General features: G+C 46.9%; 1 protein-coding gene across 1 annotated transcript in view; it reads left to right on the forward strand.

The window, feature by feature from the left end:
* pigs (phosphatidylinositol glycan anchor biosynthesis, class S) overlaps window positions 1-1,851 on the forward strand; it is a 49,611-nt gene extending 47,760 nt beyond the window's left edge. Inside the window, exon 11 of the mRNA XM_063031691.1 lies at window positions 165-1,851. Coding sequence (XP_062887761.1) covers window positions 165-428 — 264 coding nt within the window. The 3' untranslated portion in view covers window positions 429-1,851. The remainder of the gene's footprint in view (window positions 1-164) is intronic.
* Window positions 1,852-11,861: the final 10,010 nt, after the last annotated feature.

Here is an 11,861-nt window from a genome sequence, read left to right on the forward strand (position 1 = left end):
TGGATAGGTACGTGGATGGCTGGGTGTGGGCTGATAGGACTAGGCAGAATAATAGTTTGACACGGACCAGATGGGGTGAAGCACCAGCTTCGTGCAGTATCACTCTATAATCTGCTTCCTACTCGGCTAATCTCCAGCTTGTTGTTCCTTCTCTGTAACACCAGGTATACAGCGCTGTGGCTTCTGTGCAGCAGTCGCTCGAGGAACTGGAGGCTGGGAGGCTCTTGGCTGCCTTCCAAGCCAGCAAGGAGGCCATCACCTCGTCTGAGAAAGCCTTCTTCGATCCTTCACTCCTGCACCTCCTGTACTTCCCGGACGATCAGAAGTTTGCCATTTACATTCCGCTGTTCCTGCCCATGTGTGTCCCCATCGTGCTGTCACTGGTGAAGGCAGGGACGGATCGTAAGTGGAGACAAAAGGTGGATTGAAGAGGATGCACTGCGACCTGCAGTTTTGATTCTGTGAGATCTAATTTATTGGGGTGGTGGATGCCACGGAATCGCGCTGGATCAGAGAGCATGCAGTCTTCTGTTACCTCACACATTATCCACAGAGAATACAGCAAGTGTCGCCAGAATTAAAACACCAGGTTCTGCAGATGCTGGAAATCCAGAGCAATGCTCACCAAATGCTGGAGGAACTCAGTGGGTCAGGCAGCATCTGTGGATAAACAGTCGATGTCTCGGGGCTGGGACCCTTCATCAGGATGGGAAAGGAAGATTCTAATGAAAGGTCTCAGCCCAAAACGTTGACTGTTTACCCCCCTCCATCGGTGCTTCCTGACCTGCTGAGTTCCTGTGTTTCCACCAAATTACATCTCATGAGAGAGCGATGATTTGCTTTCCCCCAAAGCATGGCAAAGGCCAGGGCACTGAAGGCGGGCCAAGGAGAGTCGGGACGGGGGTGGTGGGGGCTGTGTTTGTTGTACATGCACTGAAACGCAACCCTCTGTGCCGTTGCTATTGTAAGTACTTTGTGTCTAGATTGTATGTACAACAGGCAGACACTTCGTGCTTGGTATATTTGGAGCTGAGATCCGAGGTCCACACATCGCATTGTGTTGGGTAATGTAATACCTGGCATTTCTCATCTTATGGTCACCCTGTTCCACTTCGTTTCTCTGCTACGTTGATATGTCCCTCTCATCCCAGCTCCTTCGCATGGCATTATTCTTTCAACTCCCCTACCTTTTCCCTCTTCCTGTCTCCCACCCTCCCTATCTCCCTCCACCTCACCCCTCCCCTACTCTCTCTCACCCCTCCCCTACTTTCTCACCTCCACCTCCCCTCCCCCTTTCCCCCACCCATCCCCCTTCCTCCCTCTCACCCCTACCCCTTCCCCTCCTTCCCCCTCTCCATCCCCCTACCCCCTCTCCATCCCCTACCCCCTCAACCCAACCCCCTTCTCCCCTCACCTCTACCCCCTCTACATCCCCTACCCCTTTCCCCCTTCTCCCCTCACCCGTCCTTTCCCCCTCTCCAACCCCCTTCTCTCCATCCTCCTTCTCCCCTCACCCCTACCCCCCTCCCCTTCCCCCCTGTCACCCCTACCCCTTTCCCCCCTCTCCAACCCCACCTCTTCCCTAACCCCCCTTCTCCCCTAACCCCCTCTCCAACCCCCTTCCCCCCTCTCCCCCCACCCTTTCCCTCTCCCCCCACCCTTTCCCCCTCCCCCCACCCTTCCCCCCCTCTCCCCCCACCCTTCCCCCCCCTCTCCCCCCACCCTTCCCCCCCTCTCCCCCCACCCTTCCCCCCCTCTCCCCCCACCCTTTCCCCCCTCCCCCCCCTCGTCTTAGTGTTCACATCTGTCCAGCTCCCTGATGTGAGCCATTTAGTCAGACAGGACTGCTCTTGAGTAAATGTTCTTTTTTGACCTTGTAATGTTGTGTTTAATCGACTCATTATTAACCAATTCAAGCTGAATGAAGCAGCTTTGTAGATCCAAGCACGGTAATGATTTATAGGTGTTCATTAGGATTTCTGGAACAGCAATACCATTTGTCCTCATTCAGGGGGTGAGGACTCTTCAGTTTCCGCACCTGATGGGGGTATGGAAGTTTCCGTGACTGACGGGGGTACGGAAGCTGTGGAGACGGCACTAGACTGTCCCCCAGTCTGAGGCAGTTTATCCAGCATAAACAACAAACTGGCCCTGAAGTATCGGTTTGTTCAATCTGTTCAGGGTTGACAGAGTCACAGAGCACTACAGCACAGAAACAGGCCCTTTGGCCCATTTAGTCTGTGCTGAACTATTAATCAGTCGTCCATGTACCTTTCCAAACTTCTCTTAAATGTTGAAATCAAATCTGAACCCACCACTTGTGCTGGCAGCTCGTTCCACACTCTCACCGCCCTCTGAGAGAAGGAGTTTCCCCTCAGATTCCCTTAAAACATCTCACCTTTCACCCTTAACCCATGACCTGTAGTTCTTGTCTTTCCCAACCTCAGTGGAAAATACTTGCTTGCATTTACCTCTATCAAATCTCCCCTCATTCTCCTATGAAGAAAGTTCTAACCTATTCAACCTTTGCCCTTTAACTCAGGACCCTTGATCTCTGGTGCTCTATTCAAACTTCCCGAAGTCCCAGCAATATCTTCGTAAATTGTCTCTGTACTCTTTCAATCTTGTTCACATCTTTCATGTAGGTAGGTATCAAAACTGCACACCATACTTCACATTTGGCCTCACCAATATCTTGTACAACTTCAACATAATATCCCAACTTCTATTCTCAATACTTTGATTTAAGAAAGGCCAATGTGCCAAAGGCTGTCTTTACATTCGCAATATAAGGAAGATCCTAGACTGTGTTGATGGGGAGCAGTTATTTCAGCTTGGAGCCTGTCATACGTGCTGCTCCACACTCATGGTGACTGGGGCGTAGAGGGTGGGCAGTTCATACTGGCTCTGTCTGCAGGGTCCCTGAATTCCTTTGGGTGAGATGTTTCCGGCCAGGGCAGGAGTTACCATCAGTGGATTGGCTCTGTGATGTCGGCCAGCAACCCTCTGATCTGATCTCAAGGTTCAAGTTTAATTGTCACATGTTCAAAACATACAGTGAAATGAGTAATTTATGTTAATAACCAACACAACTTCAGGATGTGCTGAGGACAGCCCACAAGTGTCATCACACAATCTGGTGCCAACATAGCATGTCCACAACGTTCAGCACAACATGACAAGCAACAAAACAACAGCAGCGACACCAACCCCATTTCTCCTTCCATGCTCCTCTAACCCCGACAGTACACATTCTCCGGCCTCCAGTGGACTCAGGATTCAGACTCGGACACACAGACTTTGGCCCTTCAGCTACCCCGGTGGACTCGCAGAGATTTGCAGACCTGGAAAACCTACAGCACAATACAGGCCCTTCAGCCCACAAAGCTGTGTCAAACATGTCCTTACCTTAGAAATTACCTAGGGTTACCCATAGCCCTCTGTTTTTCTGAGCTCCATGTACCTGTCCAGGAGTCTCTTAAAAGACCCTATCATATCCACCTCCACCATCATCACCGGCAGCCCATTCCACACACTCACCACTCTCTGCGTAAAAAAACTTACCCCTGACATCTCCTCTGTACCTACTCCCCAGCACCTTAAAACTATGCTGTCTCATGATAGCCATTTCAGCCCTGGGGAAAAAGCCTCTGCTATCCACACAATCAATGCCTCTCATCATCTTATACACCTCTATCAGGTCACCTCTCATCCTCTGTCACACCAAGGAGAAAAGGCCAAGTTCACTCAACCTATTCTCGTAAGGCATGCTTCCCAATCCAGGCAACATCTTTGTAAGTCTCCTCTGCACCCTTTCTATAGTTTCCACATCCATCCTGTGGTGAGGTGACCAGAACTGAGCACAGTACTCCAAGTGGGGTCTGACCAGGGTGCTATATACCTGTAACCTAGCCTCTGGGCTCTTAAATTCAATCCCACAGTTGATGAAGGCCAATGCACCGAATGCCTTCTTAACCACAGAGTCAACATGCGCAGCAGCTTTGACTGTCCTATGGACTCAGACCCCAAGATCCCTCTGATCCTCCACTCTAACATTAATACTATATTTTGCCATCATATTTGACCTACCAAAATGAACCAACCCCACACTTATCTGGGTTGAACTCCATCTGCCACTTCTCAGCCCAGTTTTGCATCCTATCAATGTCCCACTGTAACCTCTGACAGCCCTCCACACTATTCACAACACTCCCAACCTTTGTGTCATCAGCAAATTTACTAACCCATCCCTCCATTTCCTCATCCAGGTGATTTATAAAAATCACGAAGAGAAGGGGTCCCAGAACAGATCCCTGAGGCACACTACTGGTCACCGACCTCCATGCAGAATATGACCCGTCTACAACCACTCTACCTTCTGTGGGCAAGACAATTCTGGATCCACAAAGCAAGGTTCCTTTGGATCCCATGCCTCCTTACTTTCTCAATAAGCCTTGCATGGGGTACCTTATCAAATGTCTTGCTGAAATCCATATACACTACATCTACTGCTCTACCTTCATCAACGTGTTTAGTCACATCCTCAAAAAATTCAGTTAGATTCATAAGGCACGACCTGCCTTTGACAAAGCCATGCTGACTATTCCTAATCATATTATGCCTCTCAGGATCTTTTCCACCAACTTAACAACCACTGAAGTAAGACTTACTGGCCTATAATTTCCTGGGCTATCTGTACCCACTTTCCTGAATAAGGGAACAACATCCGCAACCCTCCAATCCTCCAGAACCTCTCCCATCCCCATTGATGATGCAAAGATCATTGCCAGAGGCTCAGCAATCTCCTCCCTCGCTTCCCACAGTATTTTGGGTACATCTCGTCCGGTCCTGGTGACTTATCCAACTTGATGCTTTGCAAAAGCTCCTGCACATCCTCTTTCTTAATATCTATGCTCAAGCTTTTCAGTCTGCTGTAGGTCATCCCTACAATCGCCAAAATCCTTTTCCATAGTGAATACTGAAGCAAAGTATTCATTAGGTACCTCTGCTATCCCGGTTCCATACACACTTTTTTGGTCCTATTCTCTCACGTCTTATCCTCTTGCTCTTCACATACTTGTAGAATGCCTTGGGTTTTTCCTTAATCCTGTCTGCCAAGGCCTTCTCATGGCCCCTTCTGGCTCTCCTAATTTCATTCTTAAGCTCCTTCCTACTAGCCTTATAATCTTGTAGATTCCTATCATTACCTAGTTTTTTGAACTTCTCGTAAGCTCTTCTTCTTGACCAGATTTTCAGCAGCCTTTGTATACCACGGTTCTTGTACCCTACCGTCCTTTCCCTGTCTCACTGGAACGTACCTATGCAGAACGCCACACAAATATTCCCTGGACATTTGCTACATTTCTGCCGTACATTTCCCTGAGAACAAATGTTCCCAATTTATGCTTCCAAGTTCCTGCCTGATAGCTTCATATTTCCCCTTATTCCAATAAAACGCTTTCCTAACTTGTCTGTTCCTGTCGCTCTCCAATGCTATGCTAAAGGAGATGGAATTGTGATCACTATCTCCAGAATGCTCTCCCGCTGGGAGACCACCTGACCAGGTTCATTTCCCAATACCAGATCAAGTACAGCCTCTCCTCTTATAGGTTTATCTACATATTGTGTCAGGAAACCTTCCTGAACACACCTAACAAACTCCACCCCGTCTAAACTCCTTGCTCTAGGGACATGCCAATCAATATTTGAGAAATTTAAAACTCCCACAACAACAACCCTGTTATTATCACACCTTTCCAGAATCTGTCTCCTTATCTGCTCCTCACTGTTCCTGTTACTATTGGGTGGTCCATAAAAAACACCCAGTAGAGTTATTGACTCCTTCCTGTTTCTAACTTCCACCCACAGAGGCTTAATAGACAATCCCTCCATGAGTTCCTCCTTTTCTGCAGCCGTGACACTATCTCTGATCAACAGAGCCACACCCCCACCTCTTCTGCCTCCCTCCCTGTCCTTTCTGAAACATCTAAAACCCGGCACTTGAAGTTACCATACCTGTCTCTGAGCCACAACATCATAGCTCCAAGTATTGATTCACACTCTAAGCTCATCCACTTTGTTCATGATGCTTCTTGCATTAAAATAGACACATCTCAAACCATCAGACTGAGCATATCCCTTCTCTGTCACCTGCCTATCCTCCCTCTCGCACTGTCTCCAAGCTTTCCCTATTTGTGAGCCAACCACCCCTTCCTCCATCTCTTCAGTTCGGTTCCCACCCCCCAGCAATTCTAGTTTAAACTCTGCCCAGTAGAGGAGAGAGCTGGGACACCAGCTGCCAGTGGACTCAGATACACAGACATTGACCCTTCAACTACCCCAGTGGACTCGCAGAGATTTGCAGGTCTGGGGCACCAGTTAATGTACTTTCAATTGGCCCCTTGGCATCAACCACGGGACCTGCTGATCACCGAGTATCCAGCCTTGCCAGTGACGGGACCCCAAGATCACATCAGCTCTTGGTGTGATCCCTTCAAGAGGGACAGGAAGGGATGTTACAGGTGGTCCCCATCTAATACTTCTCGCAACGGACACAGGCTGGCTGGACCACTGGGTGTTAGACATAGAACAGGTTAAAGGGTCAGCACAGTTTGTGGGTCGAAGGGTCTGTACTGTTCTAACTCACCCCTCCCACATAACCTCCGATGTTTCTATCTAAGCATCTTTTAAACACGTGTCTGCCTCTACACTGCTCCAGGTAGCACATTGCCCTCCAAAAAAAAATCCTACCTCTGACTTTCCACCAGTCACCTTAAAATTATGTCGCCTGGTATTTGCCATTTTCACCCTGGGAACAAGTCTCTGGCTGTCCATTCTATGTATGCCTCTTATCATCTTGTACATCTCTATCAGGTCACCTCTCGTTCTTCTTCGCTCAGAAGAGAAAAGGCCTAGAAGTGTCAAGCCAGTCCTGGCCACAAATATAAGTTGGGTGGGAAAGGCCCCTTGATTATTCTGAAGTGACGTGTTTATCCCTCACTAGAATAACACAACACAGAAATAGGCCCTTCAGCCCATCTCCATACTGACCTTCCCCTCAACAAGGATCACTGAATGATCTCACTAACCCAAGAAATGAGATTGTGCTGTGCATAGAGTAGCTGGAAGGCTTCCTACATTACAACAGTGACCACACTGGCTGGAAAGTCGTCACCTCTGCTTTGGAAATGCCGATCCCAGATAAAGCTGTCCCTTGGAATATACACTCAGTGGCCTCTTTATTAGGTACACCTGCTCGTTAATGCAAATATCTAAGCAGCCAACCAAGTGACAACTACTCAACGCATAAAGCATGCAGACATGGTCAAGAGGTTCAGTTGTTGTTCAGACCAAACATCAGAATGGGGAAGAAATGTGATCTAAGTGACTTTGACCATGGAATGAGTGTTGGTGCCAGATGGGGTGGTTTGAGTATCTCAGAAACTGCTGTTGTGTGGTTTTCACACACACAACAATCTCTAGAGTTTACAGAGAATGGTGCAAAACCAAAAAAACAGCAGTTCTGTGGGTGAAAACACTTTGTTATGGAGAGGTCAAAGGGGAATGGCCAGACTGGTTCAAGCTGACCAAAGGGTGATAGTAACTTAGCCACATGTTACAACAATGGTGACAACATGGGCTACAGCAGAAGACCACAAACATATACTCAGTGGCCACTTTATTCAGTATAATCAACACACATCAAAGTGGCTGGTGAATGCCGCAGGCCAGGCAGCATCTCTAGGAAGAGTTACAGTCGACGTTTCAGGCCGAGACCCTAACTGAAAGAAGAGATAGTAAGAGATTTGAAATCTCTTTCAAATCTCTTACCAGCTCTTCCTTCAGTTAGTCCTGATGAAGGGTCTCGGCCTGAAACATAGACTGCACCTCTTCCTAGAGATGCTGCCTGGCCTGCTGCGTTCACCAGCAACTTTGATGTGTGTTGCTTGAATTTCCATCATCTGCAGAATTCCTCGTGTTTACCTTATTCGGTATAATGTTTACCTAATACATTGGCCACTGAATATATAATAGCACACTACAGCACAGAAACAAGTCTTTTGGCCCATCTAGTCTGTGCCTAGTCCCATTTACCTATACCTGGACCACTGCCCCCCACCCCCGTACCTCTGCCATCCATGTACCTACCTCAATTTCACTTTAGTGTTGAAGTCGAGCTCACATCCACCACTGTCGCTGGCAGCTCGTTCCACACTCTCACCACCCTCTGAAGACGTCCTCTTTAAACATTTCACCTTTCACCTTGAACCATGACCTCTAATTGTAGTTTCACCTCTAATTGTACCCCTCCCACATAATTGTGTATATCTCTACCAAATCTCCCCTCATTCTCCGATGCTCTATTCAACCTTTCTGAAGTCCCAGCAACATCCTTGCAAATTTTCTGTGTACTCTTTCAATCTTATTTACATTTTTCCTGTAGGTAGGTGAGCAAAACTGCAGACAACACTCCAAATCTTGTCTCCCCAATGTCTTATACAATTTCAATATAACATTTCAACTCCTGTAATTAATACATTGACGAAGGCCAAAAGCTTTCTTTAGAATCCTTTCTACCTGTGATGCCACTTTCAAGGAATTCTGGACCTGTTTTCCCAGATCCCTCTGTTCTATTGTCCTGTGTTCTGATCTCTCGGCCTCAGGATCAGTTGTCCCTCCTGAGCACGTAATAGACCAGCTATCTGCTGGTTTCTGTTGGCAGTGTTTCATTGCACCAAGCTTTCCCCAGGGGAGACCTGATCCTGCGAAATTGGATGAGTTTTCAATTTCTCCAACAATCTTTCAGCACAGGCAGTAGAACATTACAGCACAGTACAGGCCCAATGTTGTGCTGACCTTTTCAATCTAACCCTTCCCTCCCATTTTAATGTCACATGTACATCAAAAGATGCTGTGAAATGTGTGGCTCATATCAACAACCAACACAGTCTGAGAATGAGCTGGGGGCAGCCTGCAAGTATCACCATGCTTCCATAGTTTGCCCACAAATTACTAACCCTAATCTGTATGTTTCTGGAATGTGGGAGGAAACCCACGCGGTCACAGGGATAAAGTACAAACCCCTTACAGACAAAGACGTCCGTAATGACCTTGGACCCCCACATTATAATCTCATCTGCTCCATAAGGTGGATAATCCCAGCAGATTTGTGTAGAAGAACAGGGCAAATCTGGCTGGTTTTGTGCCTCATACTTACTCCTCAATATAATAAAGAGCATAAAATATAACATGTATGAGACCATTTGGCCCCTCGTGTTTGTCCTAGATTCAGTATGTCTGGGACAGAATTTTTATCTTAGCACCACTGTAAAGATTAATTTTGCCACATTTACATCAAAATATCGAAACAGAGTGAAATGCATCATTTGTATCAAAGACCGACACAGTCCGAGGATGTGCTGGGGCAGCCCACAAGTGTTGCCGTAGCACGTCCACAGTTCACTTATCCACACATTTTTGAACATGGGAGGAAACTGGAGCACCTGGAGGAAACCCACGTGGTCATGTGGAGATTGAACAAACTCCTTACAGACAGCGGTGGAAATTGAACTTCAGTCGGTGATCACTGCTGTTGTAAAGCGTGACGGTGTGTTAACTGCTTCACTGTCGTCACTGTAACCTTGTTAATTCATACCGTTAGTATGTAAGAATCAATCTACTCTTACCTTGAAAATGTACGGTGACACAGCCTCCACTCCCCAGTCAAACCTTCCAGATTCACTACCCTCTTGGCGAAGATGATCTCCTCAGTTCTGTCCTGAATGGCTGACCCAATATTCTGGGACCACCACTGCTTCACACCACAGCCAGGAACCACCTCAAAGTAACTTTATTATCAAAGAACAGATATGTCAGCTTGAGATTTATCCCCTGGTGGGTTAACTCAATAACCATAGCAGAATCAATGAATGACCAATGAATTCACCCTCTTGTGGGTAAACTCAGGGTCGACAACCAGTGTGCAACAGGCATCAAACGGTGCAAAATATTTGAAAGAAAGAAAAAAAAAGGAAAATAATAATGAGCATTTGAACTCAATCTGTTTAATTCCACAGGCACAATCAAGTGGCAAACATCATTCACCAAAATCCTGCTTTAGAATACAAACTCATAAAAGACGCCATACCTTACTATAAATACAAGCCTGATCTGGTTTTAGAGTCAGAGTCCTAGAAATGATATTCCGACTGATTTATTATTACCAATGGGACAATCCATAATAACAGTCCAGATATAATATACAGGATATATAACAAGAACAACTTACTTCATAGATATAGACACTCCAAACACACATGACATACAGAAATCAACGTGAAAAGCACCAGAAATATGCTGAATGAAAGGAGGAAATTGAATGACAATGGAACATGAACAAGTATACATTGTCCCAATAGCAATATCTACAAATTATATCATCCCAAAGTCACTACACAACAGTATTAAATAATTAGGCCTACACCGCAATAGTTTTGTAAATCTTCAGAAAGCCCCGAGACCACTAGAATAGTCTGAAAATTCCTAGCAGTTGAGAAATGTGTTTTACTATGCCCAACCCTCAGGATTTACCAGCTCGAGCTGAGAATAATAATAATAAATAATCAGTAAGTATGGAGAATCTGAGATGAAGAGTCCTTGAATCCACTCTGTAGGTTGTGGGAACAGATCTGTGTCGGAGCATTGGAATTCCGAGGAATGAGCGGGGATCTTATTAAAACAAATCAAATTGTAACAGGGAAAGGAGCGTTGTTTCCACTGGCAGGTGAGACTAGAAACATCGAAGTTAGAAACTTTGGCCTACAATGTTGTGTTGACCTTGTAACCCCCAAACTGCCCAGAATTTCCCTACCGCATAGCCCTCTATTTTTCTAAGCTCCATTTACCTATCTAGGAGTCTCTTAAAAGGCCCTATTGTATCCGCCCCCATCATCCTTGCTGGCAGTGCCCCGCTCTCCGTGTGAAAAACCTCTGATATCCCACCTGTATCCGCTTCCAAGCACCTTCAAACCATGTCCCCTCCTGTTAAGATTGGTGTGAACATTTCCTTAAGATTCTGGAAGGATATACTGTATTTAGGTGGGAACTGAGGAGAAACTGCTTTTCCCACAGACAGACAGACACACAAAATGCTGGAGGAACTCAGCAGGTCAGGCAGCATCTGCGGAAAGGAATAAACAGTCGTTTCAGGCCGAGACAATGCCGATTCCATGGAATTCTCTGTCCGGGGAGGTAGTAGAGGCTACCTCATGAAAGACCCACAGAGATAGATTTTTGCACAGCAGGAAAATTCAGGATTATGGGGAAAAGGCGGGTGGCTGGAGCTGAGATCACAGCCAGTTCAGCCGTGATCTCGATGGGCCGAATTGCCGACTCCTGCTTCCATTTCTTACGTTATGTTCTTACAGCTTCATCTCAACTCCAGGAGGGTTCGGTTTAATCTCTCCCCAGAGAATCAATCCGCCACCTCAGATCAACGTTTCGCGTCATATCTGTCTAAAAATAAGGAAAGGGTCATTTAAGACACAACCTCAGAAAAAAACTCACCTCCCCGTAAGTCCTTCTAAAGAGATAAAAAGATTTAAAAAGATTAGCTTTATTTACCATCTGTACGTGGAACCACGCCGTGAAATGTGTCGTTTGCATCAGCCCGAGGATGTGCAGGGGCAGCCCGCAAGCGTCGGCAGGTTTGACGGGGGCAATGGAGCGATTACATTTGGGCTCCGCCTGCCCTCGCTGCGTTTTGCTTCGCCCCTCCTGCCCCGTTCGGGTATGAGACAGCCAGGGTCTGAGCGGCCTCGGTTCGGGAAGCGAGCTCTCTCGCCCCCCTCTGCTGTGCGGCG

The sequence above is a fragment of the Mobula hypostoma genome, chromosome 23, assembly GCF_963921235.1.
Source record: "Mobula hypostoma chromosome 23, sMobHyp1.1, whole genome shotgun sequence".
Lineage (NCBI taxonomy): Eukaryota > Metazoa > Chordata > Chondrichthyes > Myliobatiformes > Myliobatidae > Mobula > Mobula hypostoma.